General features: G+C 42.6%; 1 protein-coding gene across 3 annotated transcripts; it reads right to left on the bottom strand.

The window, feature by feature from the left end:
• Nucleotides 1-151: 151 nt before the first annotated feature.
• zgc:86598 (Casein kinase II subunit alpha) lies at nucleotides 152-21,768 on the bottom strand. 3 transcript variants are annotated; one of them, XM_014142712.3, is made up of 13 exons: nucleotides 21,606-21,768; nucleotides 11,529-11,663; nucleotides 10,857-10,968; nucleotides 8,706-8,807; nucleotides 8,467-8,517; nucleotides 8,307-8,366; nucleotides 4,744-4,827; nucleotides 4,013-4,123; nucleotides 3,827-3,928; nucleotides 1,898-1,998; nucleotides 1,475-1,623; nucleotides 1,033-1,122; nucleotides 152-879 (listed from the first exon to the last, which is right to left on the bottom strand). In XM_014142712.3, the coding sequence occupies exons 2-13, from the start codon at nucleotides 11,627-11,629 to the stop codon at nucleotides 764-766; spliced, it is 1,179 nt and encodes a 392-aa protein (XP_013998187.1). In that variant the 5' UTR covers nucleotides 11,630-11,663; nucleotides 21,606-21,768; the 3' UTR covers nucleotides 152-763. The 3 variants fall into 3 exon arrangements, with proteins under 3 accessions (XP_013998187.1, XP_013998188.1, NP_001134812.1); XM_014142713.3 differs by lacking the exon at nucleotides 21,606-21,768 and adding an exon at nucleotides 14,060-14,200; NM_001141340.2 differs by lacking the exons at nucleotides 1,033-1,122; nucleotides 21,606-21,768 and having other exon boundaries at nucleotides 471-737; nucleotides 1,517-1,623; nucleotides 11,529-11,665.
• Nucleotides 21,769-23,027: the final 1,259 nt, after the last annotated feature.

The following is a 23,027-nucleotide window of genomic DNA, read 5'->3' as shown; positions in this document are numbered from 1 at the left end:
AAAGTAAGCCTCTTATCAACCCAACTGGACTTTCTCCATGGTCTCCACTTTCCATCTCAGTTTCAAACACAAGTTAACAAAACAAATGGGTCAGTGAAGTCTCTTAAACTAGAGGGAACTACACACTGGATGTAGTAAAAACAACATGGGCTTATTGAATACATTTTATAAACACAGTCATATGTCACCGTAACCCTTGTACAAAAAGTTTGATCAATGAGCCTGAAATAGCCACAACCAAACAACAAGCATAATCATTGTGAAACTGCCTCGTGATAAAAACATTAGAGATGACACTGAAATAACTCAATCCGGGGTGCCATTCAATGATGAAAATATGACCAACAGAAAACGTATTTAACAAAGTGTTTACAAGCAGCCCATGAGTCATTTGATGTGACCACCATCGGTTGTTAAAAAACCAAAAACCTCCGACCCATAGAAAACAACCTCAAACAAACATGTACTTTAGGGACATATACAATTATTTTTATTATCCATTTTGCTTACTTTCTACATTGTTGCATTTCTAGACACCGTCATCATGAAAGAACGCAGCTACAGTTTTTATCCAGACAGACGCAAGTAATGTTTGTTCTCTTCTCTCTCCCCCGGATCTCAATATAGAATTATTGTATGAAATGGAAGAAAACAAAGAAGAAAAGGGGGGAACCTAATATCTTTTCCTTTGTTATACTCAACATAAAAATGGTTGTTGGTTGGGTAGGCCAGGCCAGACAGAGGGTCCATCCCAGGGCACCGTTCAGGGCTGGGCCCCGGCAGCGGCTGGGACCTGAGTGGCCAGAGCACTGGGGGAGGAGATCACAGGAGAGCCCGCCACATTAGCCAGGGGCTGCGACGAGGACATGGAGGTGATGCCTGGAGAAGAGAAATTAAAAGATGAAGAAAACCGCATCAGAGGAAGTGGCTGGGGACTTCCTCCATTACAAAATATCACACAAGAATTGATTCTGTTTTTACTCAATAACCATCCTCCTTTGCAGACATATCATCAGACCCTGTGTGTGTTACCTGTCATCATACTGGAGGAGCTGACTGGGGTTGAACCAGTCGACAGCCCTGATGTAGAGCCCATTCTCGCCTGGTCTTTCACAATGGGGTCTGACAGAGAGACAAACTCCATGACAATCACACAAGCAAACATAACACGTCATTGAATACACAAATGGCGTGCAGAGATTCATGACAGTCCAATATATTCCAGTGTAGACTGGAAAAACTGACACGGAAACTATGGATAACAGGGAGGTAACGTTAAAGCTCACAGAACTAGGGCTGGTCCACGGTGAGTGGGTGTGAGAGAGATGGATAATGAGGTGCAGCTCACAGAACTAGGGCTGGTCCACGGTGAGTGGGGTGTGAGAGAGATGGGATAATGAGGTGCAGCTCACAGAACTAGGGCTGGTCCACAGTGAGTGGGTGTGAGAGAGATGGATAATGAGGTGCAACTCACAAAAGTAGGGCTGGTCCATGGCCTCCCGGGCTGTGAGGCGAGCGTGGTGGTCGTAGCGCAGCAGCTTGTCCAGGAAGTCCAGAGCCTCGGTGCTCACCAGGTGCTGGTTCTCACTGTGCACAAACCTCTCCCACCGTTTACGGGAATGTCTGGGTAACAAAAAGAGACGAAACAATCAGCAACAATACAACATGGACACAGCCTCTCCTCAAACCTCTCCCACCACTTGACAGAGCATAAATGGTCACACGGTAAGTGTTAGTGTGTTGCAGTTGGGTATGTGCTGAATCGCTGATCCACAAATCACCTTGCATCCCACAAAACTACTCATGTGATTCTATGCCTCGTCTTGCTCAAACTGACACCTTCAAACACGCTGACAGATAGACGCAACACTAACATGGAGATTTGAGATCAACCTACCTGCCCAGAATGTCGTTGAACCGTGGGTCTAGCTCGATGTTGTATTTATCAATGTAGTCATAAAGGTCTTCTGTGCCCAGGACTTTTGCGATTCGTACAAGCTGCAAAACAAACGAGACTGACATGCATTAAACACTGGGGGGCAGCACCTGCTGTCTGAACATCACACACATACATATACACATACATATATATACATATACATATATGTATATGTATGTATGTATATATATGTGTATATATGTGTGTATATATGTATATGTGTATGTATATATGTATATGTGTATGTATATATGTATATGTGTATGTATATGTGTATATATATATATGTGTGTGTATATATACATATATAATATATATATATATATATATATATATATATGTACATATATATGTATATGTACATATATATGTATATGTATATATATATATACATACACACACACACACATACATGTCTCAGCCTCCAGTATTTATGCTGCAGTAGTTTATGTGTCGGGGGGCTAGGGTCAGTCTGTTACATCTGGAGTATTTCTCTTGTCTTATCCGGTGTCCTGTGTGTATTTAAATATGCTCTCTCTAATTCTCTCTTTCTCTCTTTCTGTCTTTCTCTCGGAGGACCTGAGCCCTAGGACCATGCCTCAGGACTACCTGGTATGATGACTCCTTGCTGTCCCCAGTCCACCTGGCCGTGCTGCTGCTCCAGTTTCAACTGTTCTGCCTGCGGCTATGGAACCCTGACCTGTTCACCGGACGTGCTTGTTGCACCCTCGACAACTACTATGATTATTATTATTTGACCATGCTGGTCATTTATGAACATTTTAACATTTTAACATTTTGACCATGTTCTGTTTTAATATCCACCCTGCACAGCCAGAAGAGGACTGGCCACCCCTCATAGCCTGGTTCCTCTCTAGGTTTCTTCCTAGGTTTTTGGCCTTTCTAGGGAGTTTTTCCTAGGGAGTTTTTCCTAGCCACCGTGCTTCTTTCACATGCTTTGCTTGCTGTTTGGGGTTTTAGGCTGGGTTTCTGTACAGCACTTTGAGAATATCAGCTGATGTACGAAGGGCTATATAAAAATAAATTTGATTTGATACATACATACATACATACATACATACATACATACATACATACATATATATACACACACACATATATATATATACACACATATACACATATACATACACATATACATATATACACACATATATACATACATATACATATACACATATATATACATATACATACATATACACACATATACATATATATACACACATATACACATATATATATACATATACACACATATATATACATATACACACATACATATATATACATATACACATATATACATATACACATATATACACATATACATATACACATATATATATATATATATATATATATATATATATATATATATATATATATATATATATACACACATACATATATATACACACATACACACACATATATATATATACACACACGAGGGGTTAGGATATAGCAGTACACACATTAACATTGGACATGTGTGCATAGGACAATAAAGTAATATTCTGTCTTCTCTTTGGGGGTTAAGGCCAGGTTACTATTAAAACTGACATTTTAGTTAAAGAACTATACAGATACAATGTAATTGATTGATATATTTATTTTATTTATTTATTTATTTTTTTTTCTACTGCATCATTGATTGTATGTTGTTTTACTCCATGTGTAACTGTGTTTTTGTATGTTGTCGAACTGCTTTGCTTTATCTTGGCCAGGTCGCAATTGTAAATGAGAACTTGTTCTCAACTTGCCTACCTGGTTAAATAAAGGTGAAATAAAAAAATTAAAAAAAAAAAAAAAATAAATACAAAATATAGTTTGGTTGATTTGAAATGGTGGCTGAGCTCTCACCTGGTCGTAGTTGTCGTGTCCGTGGAAGAAAGGCTCCTTCCTGAAAATCATACTTGCCAGCATGCAGCCCAAGCTCCACATGTCTAAACTGTAGTCGTACATCTATACAGGAACACAGTCAACAGCATCAGGGCACAGTCAACGGCACCGGGGCAAATGTTCTAAAAACCCAGAGAACTGCCTGACCTGGTAGTCGACTAGCAGCTCTGGACCCTTGAAGTATCGGGACGCCACTCGTACGTTGTACTCCTGAGCAGGGTGGTAGAACTCTGCCAAACCCCAGTCTATAAGGCGAAGCTAGAAAACAACCAATCAACAGCTACATCACTAGAACCAAACAGCCAGGACTTTATAGTCACAGATAGATCAAACAAACACTCAGGAGATTGTCTGAAACTTAGCAGATATGCATGTGGGTGGAATACATGAATGTTGTTATTTGTGTATACAGAATCAGATGATCAATTAATTAGATTTCTACACTTTCAAGTCACAATGCAGGACAAAACCTTAAATAAAAATTATATTAGAAAAATAAACCAAAGACTCTCTGAAATGTGTCTTACCTCAGGAGGCAACATGAAATATCCTACTAACTGAATGAAAAAGGTAAAAAAAGAAAAAGATGGTGTATTGTCACACACACCAGATAGGTGCAGTGACGGGTTGTTTTACAGGGTCAGGCATAGTAGTACGGCACCTCTGGAGCAAATTAGGGTTAAGTGCCTTGATCAACGATTGGCTAAATGCCTTGTATGTTACAATTGGACCAATCACAGATGAGACCGGGTGCTTCGTGAACCAACTAAACAAGTCGCACACTGTGGGGCAATACTCCCCCCATACGTTGGTCTTTGGTGGAGTAAGTCAGCCAATCAGGGAAAGAAGGGAGGAAAAAGGGAGAAACAGGCCAGTACCTTTCTGTGTTCGTGGTCAATCATGACGTTGTGTGGCTTGACGTCTCTGTGCATGATGCCCATACTGTGACAGTAGTCCAGGGCCTGTGGGTGGGAACAGAGAGGAGAGATGAGAGCAGAAACAGCTGGCAACTGGCTCAGGTAAACTAGGAAACAGGTAGAAAGTTGTGCAACGGAAAACAAAAATGCCAGTGTTCAGGCGAATAACAGGTCCCTCTCACGTATTCCAGCCAATTAAGCGGGGACAATAGCCCCGTCAGTCATCTTTACGGCTGCATTCAGTCCTACTGACGTAAACATCATGGAAAATACTTGGCCAACACCTATTGAGTATCATCAGTGGTGATGGTGTAATGATTCATTTGCTTTCCCACTGTCAGCATATAGCCCTACACAGCACTTAAATTGATTTAATAAATCCATTTTAAATACAATAATCCTACTGGAAAGCACAGATGACACTATAGGCCAGTAATCTTCATCAACCCTTCTCCCAGAGAGCTGCAGGTTTTTGTCCCATAATCTGAGATCACTACTATTCTATAGGCTAACAACCATGGATTGGGATTCCTATCCTTAATTCCAGATCTCTGACAGCTACATCAGTGAGGCCAGGGAGAGAGCATCAGATATGTGAAAAGGCCAAGTCTGTGGGATAAGGACAGGAGCAGATGCTTTTCCGTGCTTGTGGGCTGGGGAGAGCTTTCCATGATCCAGCTTAGCACACCTTAGCTTGGCAGCAGGTATCAACAAGACTGCTACCACTGAGAAAGAGCTGTCATAGAGCAGCAAACCATGGTGAACCCTGTGACAGACCATAATACTGTAATCCACCACCAGCCATTTATAGATAGAAAGATGACAAAAGTACAGTATCTTCCCATTGTCCTCAGAGTCAAATTTGGTATATGGTTAATTTTTATTAAAATAAATATAAAACCAGCAGGTTTTCATCCATCCATACAGGCTACATAATAAAGTGATGAAGTCTCAGGTGTGAAAAGCAGCTGTGATATAAATACTCCTAGCTGAGCAGGGGTTGGGCTGGGAGTACAGAGAGGCACAATGTGTCAGGCCTGTCCACTCATAAATCCTCATGCTTTTAGCACATCTCCTACATATGGGTTGCCTCTTCCTCGCCTGCCCAGCTCAGAGATCCTGCTCGCCACAGTGAAGAGATGCCCTCAGCAGCGGCTCAGTTAATTTCGTCAAGAACTACAACGAAAAATACTTGTCAACCATCTATTTTTCCTGACAAAAACGAATGACTATAAGACACCCTGGGGAAAAAACTATTACTAAATTAACATTTAAAATTACTTTTCATTTTTGTTCACGAAAACATTGAGTCTCCTTTACAACTGTTTTGTCCAATCATAAGCATGCATGGCTTCTCAGAATATTTAATCCTATCCTCTCAATGGCTGATAACTTCTTTCAGATGCGCGGGCTGCTTGAGCAAAGCCGGCTCTTCCACACACACAGTTCCAGGGAGGTCATTCAATCACTCGCCTCTTTCGAACTGCCGCAAAGCCAGGACACTTTAATTGCAACTTCCCTCAATTAGAAACAATGTCTTTGATAATCTTTGCTTTCGTATAGGCAATTTTTGCTCTGATCACATGAGAAGATCTATTTTGCCACATGCGCCGTTATTCATCTGTTTTGCCACTCTCGAGGTCTGCAAATGAGAGTTGTAGTTCCTTTTATCCGACTGGAAAAACAAAATGCTATTTGCTGAATTTTAAGAGTACAGTAATACTTCTAGCATTGTTGGAAAGCTCAGATTCTACACTTTTCAGTGAAATCACAGTTATTTACCCCCCTCCAATTGTTTAGCATGTAGCCAAGGCTTTATAGCCTGTATGGTTATTATGGCTGGCATTGGTTACAATCTGCCACAATATCAATGTTGCCAGTTAAGGTATAAGAGGGGACAGTAGGCCTAGTTGGACAAGGCTATCTGATTGTGCCAATTATGAACGTTAAGGGCAAATATTAATTATTTAAATGGGAAGAAAATGCACTGTGACTAAAACTAGACAAATTGTCCAGCGTTTTAGTCGATTGATAACTAAAAACTAACGAAGGATAAAATTGCTAAAACGTGACCAAGACTAAAACAATCTAACACAGCTGCCAAAATGAACACTGTAGCAGCTAGGCTAAATCCCCTCCCCAGCGGGAGAGAGACTGACTAGATGCTCCCCACCCTAGTCCTCCCTAAAGCTCTATAACATGTCCTAAATACAGTACAGGAACCGTGCATCAGAATGCAGGCTAATCTCAGAGGTGAATGCAAGTTACTGGCCTATAACCTACCGATGTCAGGCCATAATGTCATTGATGCAGCCTGACTCCACTCTAACATAACAGTCCAGTACCAGGTGGATAATATGCTTGTGACATTTAATGTAAGTGGCAGGTGTCGTTTACATCCCTGTTAGTGAGCATTTCTCCTTTGCCAAGATAATCCATCCACCTGACAGGAAGCTGATTAAACAGCATGATCATTACACAGGTGCACCTTGTGCTGGGGACAATATAAGGCCACTAAAATGTGCAGTTGTGTCACAACACAGTGCCACAGTTTTGCCACGCAAAACACCAGTCTTAACATCAACAATGAAGAGGCGACTCTGGAATGCTGGCTTTCTAGGCAGAGTTCCTCTGTCCAGTGTCTGTTCTTTTGCCCATCTTAATCTTCTCTTTTTATTGGCCAGTCTTAGATATGGTTTTCTCATTGCAACTCTGCCTAGAAGGCCAGCATTCCGGAGTCGCCTCTTCACTGTTGAAACTGGTGTTTTGCACGTACTATTTAATGAAGCTGCCAGTTGAGGACTTGTGAGGTGTCTGTTTCTTTCTCAAACTAGACATTCTAATGTGCTTCTCCTCTTGCTTAGTTGTGCACTGGGGCCTCCCACTCTTTCTATTCTGGTTAGAGACAGTTTGTTCTGTTCTGTGAGTAGTACACTGCATTGTACGAGATCTTCAGTTTCTTGGCAATTTCTCACATGGAATAGCCTTCATTTCTCAGAACAAGAACACACTGACGAGTTTCAGAAGAAAGGTCTTTGTCTCTGTCCATTTTGAGCCTGTAATCGATTCCACAAATGCTGATGCTCCAGATACTAAACTAGTCTAAAGGCCAGTTTTATTGCTTCCTTAATCAGAACAACAGTTTTCAGCTGTACTAACATAATTGCAAAAGGGTTTTCTAATGATCCATTAGCCTTTTAAAATGGTAAACTTGGATTAACTAACACAACGTGCCATTGGAACACAGGAGTGATGGTTGCTGATAATGTGCCTCTGTTCGCCTATGTAGATATTCCATTAAAAGTCACCCATTTCCAGCTACAATAGTCATTTACAACATTAACAATGTCTACACTGTATTTCTGATCAATTTGATGTTATTTTAAAATGGACCAAAAAAATGTGCTTCTCTTTCAAAAACAAGGACATTCCTAAGCGACCAAACTTTGAACGGTAGTGTATATATAGACGCACTTTTAAATGGACAGCCATTCGCTGTCTACCCCCCCATAATTAGGTCTTACCTTTAAGATCTCGTACATGTAGAACCGTATGTCGTAGTCTGATAGCGTTTGATATAATTGCTACAAGAAACGAAAAAGAAAGAAAAACGGTTCACTAGAATGACATGTGCGGTTAAAGCGAAGGCTTCCATTCTGAATGGAAACAAATGATGCTACTTACCTTGAAGTCTGTGTTGTTAACGTGTTCAAAAACCAGGGCTGGAGTCCGGGACTGCAATCATAAGACAAAATGCATTTTTGAAATGTTCATAAACACAGACCAAATATGTTTAGTAAAACCATTACATAGCGGATGCATACCAGAGTCGTCTGGATTTTCAGCGAGAGTGGTGACAAATGTCATATGATATGTACGGAGCAGCATGATGGCATGTATTATTAGTAGGTGGAGAAACTGACCACTGGATCCTTGACGATGTCTAGAAGTGTGATAATGTTGGGGCCGCCTCGCAGGTTTTCTAGAATCTTGATTTCTCGCTTGATTTTCTTCTTCTTTACTGGCTGTTAGGCACAAGAGAAGAACATGCAGGAGATTGGAAGGAAAATAAAGTTTGACAGTGCTTCTGTGAAATACCATGCTGTGAGCAGTATCTAGAAAGCCTTACCCAGAATATGTACTTTATTGTTTATTTAATTGGGCAAGTCAGTTAAGAACAAATTCTTATTTACAACGACGGCTACCCCGGCCAAAACCTAACAATGCTGGGCCGATTATGTGCCGCCCTATGGGACTCCCAATCACGGCCGGCTGTGATACAGCCTGGAATCGAACCAGGGTCTGTAATGACACCTCTAGCACTGAGATGCAGTGCAATAGGCTGCTGTGCCACTCAGGAACCCATTGTACAGTCTATAGGCCAAATTATAAACAAAAGGCTAGCTGCCAGGCCCTTACTGAAGCCCATCCACAGCGTGAGTAACTTTGGGTCTGAGGTGCAGAGCCCGTAGTTTAGTGGTAATATGTCTCGCTCAACTGGAAACTGGGGCTCAATCCCAGTCTCCACCGTTCCTACTGTTATTCCCGCTTGCCTGTCTCCTACTGTTTCCAACTGTCTAAATAACATGAAAAGAAACTCAGCAAAAGAAACGTCCTCTCACTGGCAACTGCATTTATTTTCAGCAAACTTAACATGTGTAAATATTTGTATGAACATAACAAGATTCAACAACTGAGACAAACTGAACAAGTTCCACAGACATGTGACTAACAGAAATGGAGTAATGTGTCCCTGAACAAAGGGGGGGGGGGGGGGGGGTCAAAATCAAAAGTAACAGTCAGTATCTGGTGTGTCCATCTCCTCCTCATGGACTGCACCAGATTTGACAGTTCTTGCTGTGAGATGTTACCCCACTCTTCCACCAAGGCACCTGCAAGTTCCCAGACATTTCTGTGGGGGGGGGGGGGGGGGCTAGCCCTCACCCTCCAATCCAACAGGTCCCAGACGTGAGATCCGGGCTCTTCGCTGGCCATAGTAGAACACTGACATTCCTGTCTTTCAGGAAATTACGCAACGAACGAGCAGTATGGCTGGTGGCATTGTCATGCTGGAGGGTCATGTCAGGATGAGTCTGCAGGAAGGGTACCACATGAGGGAGGAGGATGTCTTCCCTGTAATGCACAGTGTTGAGATTGCCTGCAATGATAACCAGCTCAGTCCGATGATGCTGTGACACACCGCCCCAGACCATGAGAGACCCTCCACATCCATCCCGCTCCAGAGTACAGGCCTCGGTGTAACGCTCATTCCTTCGACGATAAATGCTAATCTGACCTTCACCCCCGGTGAGACAAAACTGCGACTCTTCAGTGAAGAGCACTTTTTGCCAGTCTTGTCTGGTCCAGTGACGGTTGGTTTGTGCCCATACGCGACGTTGTTGAGGCCTATAAGCCATCAGTCCAGCCTCTCTCAGCCTATTGCGGACATTCTGAGCACTGATGGAGGGATTGTGCGTTCCTGGTGTAACTCGGGCAGTTGTTGTTGCCATCCTGTACCTGTCCCGCAGGTGTGATGTTCGGATGTACCGATCCTGTGGACGTGTTGTTATACGTGGTCTGCCACTGCGAGGACAATCAGCTGTCTGTCCTGTCTCCCTGTAGTGCTGTCTTAGGCGTCTCACAGTATGGACATTGCAATTTATTGCCCTGGCCACATCTGCAGTCCTCATGCCCAAGGCATGTTCACGCAGATGAGCAGGGACCCTTGGCATCCTTCTTTTGGTGTTTTTCAGAGTCAATAGAAAGGCCTCTTCAGTGTCCTAAGTTTTCATAATTGTGACCTTAATTGCCTAACGTCTGTAGGCTGTTAATGTCTTAACGACCGTTCCACAGGTGCATGTTAATTGTTTATGGTTCATTGAACAAGCATGGGGAAACAGTGTTTAAACCCTTTACATTGAAGATCTGTTATTTGGATTTTTACAAATTATCTTTGAAAGACAGGGTCCTGAAAAAAGGAACGTTTCTATTTTTGCTGAGATATATATATATGAAAGAAACACTGGGTCTCAGTAACTGTTCAATGGAGTGAAATAGAAGTCCAGAGCCAGTACCTTAAGTATTTTGACGACTACTTTTTCGTTGTTTGTGATGTTGATGGCTTCAAACACTTCGCTGTATTTGCCCCGGCCTAGCTTTCGCACCAGCTGGTAGTCATCTTGATTCCTGAGGGTCAGACAGAGAATAAAACAATGAGTAATATTCACAACAATGTTAAGACGGATAAGCCCACGATTCCACCAACAGAGTTAACACTGATACGGGATGATAAAGCTGGCAGATTCCAAGTTCTCAATTAGAACTGCAACACACCAGGGCCATGTTGTAGGTGGAATATTGCAGATAGAAATGTGATGAATAGAGCTGATGCGAGTCCTTACTCTACATAAGGCATGTTTGTTCTACTTCATATATTTATATGTGAACACTCCATTTCCACACTCTTGTGCCGTGCTCTGCTGAACATGGCCCAGATGAGGGAGCATGCCATAGCTAAATCTCATAGGGAGAATCTAAATTGCATACTCCTCACGTCCTTTCTCCTATCCCCTTTCTCAAAACCCATTGGATGAGAAAGCCAGAGGTCCCTTCCCTCTGACCTCCTCCAATAGGTTTTGAGAAGGAAGAGGATGCGAGTAGTACGTCAGTATGTCTGACACTGAATTGGGTAAGGGTGTGGTGCTGCCATGGACCAATCACATGGCTTGATGGCTAGCTCAGCTCACCCCCACTCCACAACGTGTGACTCGTAGTCCCAGTACTCCCGGGGTCTCTGTGTGTTCACGTCGGGGTAAACCCGGGATCGACTGGTGACTGGGCCAGACATGTTCAGGTGGACGCAAAGGCTGTCTCCTCAGGACCTGCGGGTCAGGGCAGAGAAGAAGACCATAGAAATGCATCAAACAGAGAGAGAAACACACACACGGATGGACTAGAGCTGTGAAGCCGCTGCGCTCCCATGATGCATTTCACTGGCTGCATCGACATGGCTAAAGGCATTTTTTTTAACTTAATTTTACCTTTATTTAACTGGGCAAGTCAGTTAAGAACAAATTGTTTTCAATGACGGCCCAGGAACTTCCTTGTTCAGGGGCAGAACGACAGATTTGTACCTTGTCAGCTCGGGGATTCGATCTTGCAACCTTTCGGTTACTAGTCCAATGCTCTAACCACTAGGCTACCTGCCGCCCCATTTGAAAGAAACACTGGGTCTCAGTAACTGTTCAATGGAGTGAAATAGAAGTCCAGAGCCAGTACCTGAAGTATTTTGACTACTACTTTGTCGTTGTTTGTGATGTTGATGGCTTCAAACACGTCGCTGTATTTTGAATCCTATGGCCTACTTTGAGTCCAGACACCTATATCAGCTATAGGTTGAGCTATAGTGTGGAGCAATATGAAACGGGTGTTTGTCATCACGGCCAATCGTAGAATCTTAGCCTATCCATTCCAAACGGTCACCATGTGGGCGCTTATTCAGGATTTTTTATTTAGCAGGATAACTTCATTAATATTTGTGCAAATTGGTTTTCTGCTACTGAATCAATGAACAGGGAAAAGCATGGCCTCTAGCTACATGTAAATAGGCAAAATAAAAGACCACACTACAAGTTTGGTTAATTCAAGACGTTTTTCCGCCAACTTTAGCATTTCACCAACTTTTCTTTATATATGAAAGGTATTGCCAGCGACAAAGCCTCTACTTTTATTTCCGCCAACCAACCAATGCGGTAAAGTTTGCCTACGGCTTAGTATGAAATGTTGCCGTAATGCTGTGGTGGCATTAGCAGCACTACTTTCTTAAGCCCTTGATGGTTGCTAAGCAGCACCCGTTACTACTATCCTCCTGGCAGTTCTAAACTTTGCGAGCCATGTCACTTCACCCATCTCTTTGCATAGCCCACCACATGCACGATTTTCTTAACCACAACTGGACAAATGCATAACGAATTACTGTGGGAATAAATAATAACCAAATTACTAAAATATTGGAATAAAGTAGACCAATGCAATGAAGGCATCAACTTGTTGCTTACTGAAACTCCCAGTCATCCAATTGTTATAGAACATTTAAAAACACTAGCCTACCCATGTGTGGTCAACTATTTCAGCACCGTTTCGCGCTGCTTTGAGAGAAGTGTGGGATCTTGATAAAATCAATTAATGTCCGATTTTCCTTCTCACTGAATCTACATATTGGTTAGTTTACAACTAGGCTCTGGAAATGTTAGTTATATTGACCTGAGTGGCGTCACCAGAGTGGCGCAGTGGTCTAAGGCACTGCATTGCAGTGCTAGCTGTGCCACTAGAGAACCTAGTTCGAGCCCAGCCTCTGTCACAGCCGGCCGCGACCGGGAGACCCATGGGGCGGCGCACAATTGGCCCAGTGTCGTCCAGGTTGCGCGAGGGTTTGGCCGGCAGGGATGTTCCTGTACCATCACGCACTAGCGACTCCTGTGGCGGGCCGAGCGCAACGCCAGGAGTACGGTGTTTCCTCCTACACATTGGTGCGGCTGGCTTCCGGGTTAAGCGTGCGTTCATTATTTATTTTTAGAGCCGCATGGGGCTACTGTGGTGAGTAATGAATCATACTTTTTCCAGTATTTGGGAGCACAGACTATTGGTCTTATATTAGGCATTTTGACTGTTGTATTAGTGAATTCCATTCCGTATGTAGGCTTGTTATAACCATTTGCGTTGCACAACCCCATCCCGCAGAGGCTATAGCCAGTAATAAATGAGACAAAACATTGATTGTCTTGGCTAGAACCTGTCCTGATTGAAATAGCCAAGGGGTCCCAAATGGTCAAGACTATCTATAGCCTATTCTTATGGCCAGGTCTGTTTTCCCTATCAGTCACTGCACGTGCTTCAACAATTTTGTTGAAAATGTATTTAGAGGCGTGTGAGCTAAGGTTTCTTTTTAAACGCAAATAGAGTACTACAACTATTCCACAAGACACCAGTACCCAACATTTGCCTAAATTGCAATGCCTACAAGTTGAAATATATATTTTTTTGTAAGATATGCTAAAGAACTTGAGAATTTAGATAATTTTGAATACACACATGGATTTCAATAAACATATGGATAAGACAGTTCTATTCTCTGATTTAGTTCCTATTGCAACTCAGACAAATGACAATGGATGACATAATGACTGAACTGAATGAAGGATTAATTAAAATGTTCAAATATGTTGCACGCATCATGCATGCCCTCCACTTTATTTGGCTAATAGGTAAATAGACCTACAGTCGGGTATAATGACTATGGTTTCATTCCTCCAGAAGGGCATCTTCTGAGGCGTGCTTTTCCCAAGGCACTGCATGGAGATCACAAGCTCTTCAACTAGGCAGCAGCGTCGCGATGGAGAGAATAGCCTATACGGAGACTACCTAAGACCACTGCAACAGAGATATTGTAAAGTGTGGGAATAAGCTTATAACAGACTTAAGACTTAACCTCTACATTGTTCATTTCACAGTACATATGTTCATGACACAACTCATGTAAATCATATCAAATTAACCCCTCCTACAGAATATGCTTTGGCAAGAATGAGAGATGAAATAAATAATCAAAATATTGAGTGGCAAAGACTCCAGTGGTCATATATATTTCATAGATTCAACAAACATTTATTATTCTGTTTAATTATTCCTGGTAGATACTACTGGTTATGATTGCAAACAGAGCCCAGAGAACGGAATGGTGCAATATTGAATAACTTATATTTTGATAAGGTGCATGAATGGCGATGTCCACGTCACCCAGAGATATGCCCATACTGTAGAGGTACACCTAGTGGACTGAAACTTCACTGTTGTAGGCATAACACAGCTAATGCCATCTAGACTTGGGCTGGCAAACAAATCCATGACATTAGCTACCTAAACATGAAGTCAACTCAACTGAGATTTATCCTGCATGTTTTCAAGTTAACTCATTGCAGTTTCATTCATTCATTCATATATACACATACATACATACATACATACATACATACATACATATACTGCTCAAAAAAATAAAGGGAACACTTAAACAACACAATGTAACTCCAAGTCAATCACACTTCTGTGAAATCAAACTGTCCACTTAGGAAGCAACACTGATTGACAATACATTTCACATGCTGTTGTGCAAATGGATTAGACAACAGGTGGAAATTATAGGCAATTAGCAAGACACCCCCAATAAAGGAGTGGTTCTGCAGGTGGGGACCACAGACCACTTCTCAGTTCCTATGCTTCCTGGCTGATGTTTTGGTCACTTTTGAATGCTGGCAGTGCTTTCACTCTAGTGGAAGCATGAGACGGAGTCTACAACCCACACAAGTGGCTCAGGTAGTGCAGCTCATCCAGGATGGCACATCAATGCGAGCTGTGGCAAGAAGGTTTGCTGTGTCTGTCAGCGTAGTGTCCAGAGCATGGAGGCGCTACCAGGAGACAGGCCAGTACATCAGGAGACGTGGAGGAGGCCGTAGGAGGGCAACAACCCAGCAGCAGGACCGCTACCTCCGCCTTTGTGCAAGGAGGAGCAGGAGAAGCACTGCCAGAGCCCTGCAAGATGACCTCCAGCAGGCCACAAATGTGCATGTGTCTGCTCAAACGGTCAGAAACAGACTCCATGAGGGTGGTATGAGGGCCCGACGTCCACAGGTGGGGGTTGTGCTTACAGCCCAACACCGTGCAGGACGTTTGGCATTTGCCAGAGAACACCAAGATTGGCAAATTCGCCACTGGCGCCCTGTGCTCTTCACAGATGAAAGCAGGTTCACACTGAGCACGTGACAGAGTCTGGAGACGCCGTGGAGAACGTTCTGCTGCCTGCAACATCCTCCAGCATGACCGGTTTGGCGGTGGGTCAGTCATGGTGTGGGGTGGCATTTCTTTGGGGGGCCGCACAGCCCTCCATGTGCTCGCCAGAGGTAGCCTGACTGCCATTAGGTACCGAGATGAGATCCTCAGACCCCTTGTGAGACCATATGCTGGTGCGGTTGGCCCTGGGTTCCTCCTAATGCAAGACAATGCTAGACCTCATGTGGCTGGAGTGTGTCAGCAGTTCCTGCAAGAGGAAGGCATTGATGCTATGGACTGGCCCGCCCGTTCCCCAGACCTGAATCCAATTGAGCACATCTTGGACATCATGTCTCGCTCCATCCACCAACGCCACGTTGCACCACAGACTGTCCAGGAGTTGGCGGATGCTTTAGTCCAGGTCTGGGAGGAGATCTCTCAGGAGACCATCCGCCACCTCATCAGGAGCATGCCCAGGCGTTGTAGGGAGGTCATACAGGCACGTGGAGGCCACACACACTACTGAGCGTCATTTTGACTTGTTTTAAGGACATTACATCAAAGTTGGATCAGCCTGTAGTGTGGTTTTCCACTTTCATTTTGAGTGTGACTCCAAATCCAGACCTCCATGGGTTGATAAATTGGATTTCCATTGATTATTTTTGTGTGATTTTGTTGTCAGCACATTCAACTATGTAAAGAAAATAGTATTTAATAAGATTATTTCTTTCATTCAGATCTAGGATGTGTTGTTTAAGTGTTCCCTTTATTTTTTTGAGCAGTATATATATAAAATAACTCACCCTGTCTTTCAAAGATATTTTGATTTTTACGAATTAACTTCACAGATCGTCATTGTAAAGGGTTTAAACACTGTTTCCCATGCTTGTTCAATGAACCATAAACAATTAATGAACATGCACCTGTGGAACGGTCGTTAAGAGACTAACAGCTTACAGACGGTAGGCAATTAAGGTCACAGTTCTGAAAACTTAGGACACTGAAGAGGCCTTTCTATTGACTCTGAAAAACACCAAAAGAAGGATGCCAAGGGTCCCTGCTCATCTGCGTGAACATGCCTTGGGCATGAGGACTGCAGATGTGGCCAGGGCAATAAATTGCAATGTCCATACTGTGAGACGCCTAAGACAGCACTACAGGGAGACAGGACAGACAGCTGATTGTCCTCGCAGTGGCAGACCACGTATAACAACACGTCCACAGGATCGGTACATCCGAACATCACACCTGCGGGACAGGTACAGGATGGCAACAACAACTGCCCGAGTTACACCAGGAACGCACAATCCCTCCATCAGTGCTCAGACTGTCCGCAACAGGCTGAGAGAGGCTGGATTGAGGGCTTGTAGGCCTGTTGTAAGGAAGATCTACACCAGACATCACCGGCAACAACGTCGCGTATGGGCACAAACCCACCGTCGCTGGACCAGACAGGACTGGCAAAAAGTGCTCTTCACTAAAGAGTCACAGTTTTGTCTCACCAGGGGTGATGGTCAGATTCGCGTTTATCGTTGAAGGAATGAGCGTTACACCGAGGCCTGTACTCTGGAGCGGGATCAATTTGGAGGGTCCGTCATGGTCTGGGGCGGTGTGTCACAGCATCATCGGACTGAGCTGGTTATCATTGCAGGCAATCTCAAAGCTGTGCGTTAAAGGGGAGACATCCTCCTCCCTCATGTGGTACCCTTCCTGCAGGCTCATCCTGACATGACCCTCCTGCATGACAATGCCACCAGCCATACTGCTTGTTCTGTGCGTGATTTCCTGAAAGACAGTAATGTCAGTGTTCTGCCATGACCAGCGAAGAGCCCGGATCTCAAACCCATTGAGCACGTCTGGGACCTGTTGGATCGGAGGGTGAGGGCTAGGGCCATTCCCCCCAGAAATGTCCGGAAACTTGCAGGTGCCTTGGTGGAAGAGTGGGGTAACATCTAACAACAAGATCTGGTGCAGTCCATGAGGAGATGCACTGCAGTACTTAATGCAGCTGGTGGCCACACCAGATACTGACTGTTACTTTTGACCCCCCCCCCCCCCCCCCCGTTTGTTCAGGGACACATTCAATTTCTGTTAGTCACATGTCTGTGGAACTTGTTCACGTTATGTCTCAGTTGTTGAATCAAATGTTCATACAAATATTTACACATGTTAAGTTTGCTGAAAATAAACAGTTGACAGTGAGAGGACATTTCTTTTTTTGCTGACACACAGTGTTACACGTGTTCAGGGAGGTACTCCTCACATGCCATTTGGTGTATGTTTATTTTGTTGGGGAGATGACACTGCCAAAACTCTGAAAGGTACTATTGTATGTATTTCAGTCATGTTTCACACAAGGATTTCCTTAGGATCCTAACGATACGCATGTTCAACCTTTTGGCAGGTATCTGGCTCCATACAAAAGCATGCATAGGTTGTGAAATATAAACACATGCTTTAAATAATATCAATCTATATTTTCAATGTATCATGATGAAGTTACTCAACATAAACAAGTTGTGTGGGAAAAATGTCCTTTATATTTGATTCTGTTATATTCCATATTATTCTTAGCCTACTATAAAATATGTATTGACTATGATCAGGGTAGCCTAAGTGTGTCTTGTCTGTTTAATGAACAAAATAACTACTGAGTTCCTGTGCATGGCACAGCCACGTAGCATATAGACTGCACTGACCAGTAACATAATTCAACTGAAAATATGCCATTCTATTATTTTGAAAATACATTTAGTTTTATGTTTCTTAGGACCTGCCCATAACCATTTAATAATTATTTATTTGTGATGATATATACATACAATGGACTTATTAAAATAAACATCCACCAACATGGACCCACGTCTACTCTCACTCCTAAAGTTGCCAGCATGTGCACAGAAGATAAAAGGCTTATCTAAGCAATAATGTGGTACAAACGAGACAGTATGAATTGAGCGCTAAAAAATGGTTTACATTTTTTCAGGCAACATACGGTAAAGTCTGTCTGTAAAAGGTATATGGTAACTGTGTGCCACTTCCATTTTAAAAACAGCAACAGCAAGGGAGGGGAGGGGAGTATCAAATCAAATGTATTTATATAGCCCTTCTTACATCAGCTGATATCTCAAAGTGCTGTACAGAAACCCAGCCTAAAACCCCAAACAGCAAGCAATGCAGGTGTAGAAGCACCTGCCTAAGTATCACTGCCTAAGTTCAGAAAAACACGAGACAGCCACTCTGTCCTGTGTGAAGAATGAATTCTGTGCAGCAGACCTAATGGTATAATACCTGCAGCACACTATAAGAACTGTAGGATTGGGAATTGTCAGGGACCTCACAATACAATATTATCAGGACACTTAGGTGCCGTTACGATATGCATTGTGATTCGGTGTCGCGATTCGATTTTCCAAAGCATACTGCTCACTATAGGCCTATGTCAGCTGCAGAGAAACAACATTTGTTTTGATCAGTCATGTAAATAAAATGTATGAAAACAAGTTAGTTCACTATTTACAGAGAAGTTGACGGAGGTACAGCAGACAAGTGCAACCCAGAAATAAATACATTTATAATACCTTCAAATAATATTGCAATATTCAACTTCACAGATTCCCCCACCACTAAAGAACAGACCCTTCTGTCCTTTCCTTCAGTGAAAGTTATTGACCCTTATTTCACCCTGTAGGCCTATACAAGCTAAAGATGAAGCATCACAAACATAATTGATTAACACGACGATAATAAAGGTCAGTAGTAGTATGCTACAGAAATCATTTAAGGAAACGTAGGTTAGATCTTCATAATAACAATATATTATTCCTAACTGTTCCATTGTCATTACTGCAACAAAGGGAAACACTCAACAACAACAAAAATCACACAAACCCATATTGCCTCAACATGACAATGGCACATAGTATCACAATGGCTTCACATACCAAAACTTGAAACTAGACACATTCCACTCAAATCAAAACACCAAAGCCACTGCGCATAATAAAAATTTAACAAAGACTTGTGCATTGTATGAGGTGAACCAGAAACAACAGCTATTGTGTTTTGCAGCATAACTTTTTGGTTAGAATACTGTTCCAGAGACTCCAAGGCCCCCGTTTCCAACACACTACCTTAAAGTGAGCTGTCTTGTTAAACAGTACCATAGCTAAACTAACTTCAGATCACATGCTCCTCTCAAAGTTAGAGCCAGTCACAAGGCCTGTGCCAGCACGTAAGGCAGATCTTTGTTCCCCTGATAGATAAAGGTGAACATATAACAATAGGGAGTCGAATCTAAAATACCAGAGACATTCTACACACACCAAAAAAAAATGTAACTATGCAAAGGGATCTTGATCTCAGTATTTGGGACTGTCCCATATGAGACCTAGACTAGAACAAACATAGGCTACATTTGATTTTCGTTGAAAGACTCAAATTATTGCATAGGCCTAGAAAAGATAGCAGCTGGCTTTCAACAATAACAAGGGCAGAGAGAGGGGCATTAGCCTAATGATCATGGGAGACATGATCCCTGAGAGTACACCTAGCCTATATTGCACCTGATAAATATAGATGCCCAGGTAACATAGTTTCACCTTGAATGGTGGGTGGAGGAGCTACCATTACAAACCAAGATGTGATACACGGCCCAAAAAATGTGATGGGGCCTGGGACACAGACCTTTTAAAATGTGGCTACATGAGTCATACCAACATATTAGCTATTATTATTGTGAACTCTGGTTACACTTCCTTAATTTCCATATCAGAAGTTACTGTTTGTAGAGTGCTGGACCTAATTGAACACAGAAAGCAAACAAGAGGCAAAAGATAGCTACCTTGCTAGAATTCCCCTGTAATTAGCTGACTAAACTCAACTCCATCAGAAACTTCTTTCACCATGGATTTGAGTTTAGTCAGCTACCCTGTAATAGGCTACACATAGCCAGAGCTTGAGTCAGGCTTGTGATCATTCAAGAAATTGATGAGCTGTTAATCATATGGATTTAATTGCTTCTAGACAGAAACAAGTTGTATTATTTTAATTGAATATTAGTCAGACAAGAGACATAGCGCAAATTAGCTAGGTAGCTGGCTAGCTAGATAACTTGCCTTCCAACAAAATGTCCTCTTTAGCTTCACACTCAACATCAGAATGTCAGCTGTCAAAATGTAAACCCAACTATCTAGACGAGTTGGTCAAACACCTGTACAAGATACAACAAAGGTAATTCAATAGACCCCTAAAGATAGCTTTCCAACTAATCTTGGCTTGAATTATAGCTAACGTTAGCTCGCTAGCTATTGATATATTCATCAACTAACCGGCTAGCTAACGTTAAATATCTAGCTAACTAACAGTTAGCTGGATATTCACTAACGCTTTGCTAGTTCCAGTAGTATCTATAGTTTTACATTTAAAAAAAAATCTGTAAAAGGTTCAAACCCATTTAAGGCTAGCACTAGCTCCATCAACATTGGTAGTTATACTTGTTACGAAAAAGCACATTTAATTGATTATCACACGGTAATCAGGCCACAAGCATGGTGTTTTCCTAGCTAAATAAAGTGTGGCTCTGGGACTTATCGACGAGGCTAGCTAAAACCGGTGGTTCAGAATAGTAAAAAAAAATGTCCACATTGAGATTTTATTAATGTTAAAGCTAGTGTGTGTATTAGCTACTTCAATATTCTTACGGGAGTATAATGTCATATTTCTATCCCGGTGCCTTGGTTACGCCTTGCCACACAACCATAGAAGATAGTTAGCTATAGTAGCTTGCTAACGTTAGCCGCTCACCAGCAAGCCGTGGCCGGGGGAAAACTCCCAGTAGTTCACAAACTATAGTACCGCATTCATTCCACGAGATGATAACATGCGCGCGATACAACAAGTGTTGAAAGCTACACTACAATCTAAACATTCTGATTTTTTCTACGCAAAAAGGGGCAATTAAACGGGGGTAAACTAGATTCAAATATACAGTATATTACCTCTCAGAGCTTCGGATTGAAAATATGGCGACGCCGAACACCGGCAACCAGTTTGCGATAAAGGAAGGCAGTTCCTCGAGACTTCCACTCCTCGGGGGTGGCGCTTGTCTGCATTTCATTTGATGGTCACTATTCGGGGTTTCCCAAACACGATCCTGGGGCCCCCCATGGGTGAACGTTTTGTTTTTGGCCCTAGCACTACACAGCTGATTCAAATAATTCAAAGCTTGATAATGAGTTACTTGAATCAGCTGTGTAGTGCTAGGGCAAAAAACTTAACGTGCACCCAGGGGGTGCCCCAGAACCGAGTTTGGGAAACCCTTGTAGACAAGTAGGCTAGTAGTATCCAAGCAGGTCAGAATAGAGCCAGGGACTAAGCAACATCACAACAAGCCCCACACTGACATTTTTGGCAGTGAACAAAATGTTACCACAAGGCTGTTAGCTTGCCAAGCAAAGTACTCGCTCATAAAGCTAATGCATGTCTTCAGATATCAGGCAAGGACACATCATCCAAGCATTGTTCATTGAACATCACTCTCTTTCTTGGTCAAATGGCCCTTACACAGCTTGGAGGTGTGTTGGGTCATTGTCCTGTTGAAAAACAAATGATAGTCTCACTAAGCGCAAACAAGATGGGGTGGCGTATCGCTGCAGAATGCTGTGGTGGCCATGCTGGTTAAGTGTGCCTTGAATTCTAAATAGATCACAGACAGTGTCACCAGCAAAGCACCCCCACACCATCACACCTCCTCCTCGATGCTTCACGGTGGTAACCACACATGTGGCAATCATCCATTCGCCTACTCTGCATCTCATAAAGACACAACGGTTGTAACCAAAAATGTACAATTTGGACCATCAAGACCGAAAGACAGATTTCCACCGGTCTAATGTCCATTGCTCGTGTTTCTTGGCCGAAGCAAGTCTTTTCATCTTATTTGTGTCCTTTAGTAGTGGTTTCTTTGCAGCAATTCACGCAGTCTCCTCTGAACAGTTGTTGAGATGTGTCTGTTACTTGAACTCTGTATTTATTTATCAGCATTTATTTGGGTTGCAATTTCTGAGGTGCAGTTAACTCTAATGAACTTATCCTCTGCATCAGAGGTAACTCTGGGTCTTCCTTTCCTGTGGCGGTCCTCAAGAGAGTCAGTTTCATCATAGCGCTTGATGGTTTTAGCAACTGCACTTGAAGTAACTTTCAAAGTTCTTGACATTTTCTGGATTGACTGACCTACATGTCTTAAAGTAATGATGGACTGTCATTTGTCTTTGTTTATTTGAGCTGTTCTTGCCATAATATGGACTTGGTCTTTTACCAAATAGGGATATCTTCTGTATACCACCCCTACCTTGTCACAACACAACTGATTGGCTGAAAAACATTTAGAAGAAAATAAATTCCACAAATTAACTTTTAAC

This window comes from Salmo salar, chromosome 14 (assembly GCF_965601325.2).
Source record: "Salmo salar chromosome 14, fSalSal1, whole genome shotgun sequence".
Lineage (NCBI taxonomy): Eukaryota > Metazoa > Chordata > Actinopteri > Salmoniformes > Salmonidae > Salmo > Salmo salar.
The sequence above is the reverse complement of the archived record's forward strand: the minus strand, read 5'-3'. Positions and strand labels throughout refer to the sequence as shown.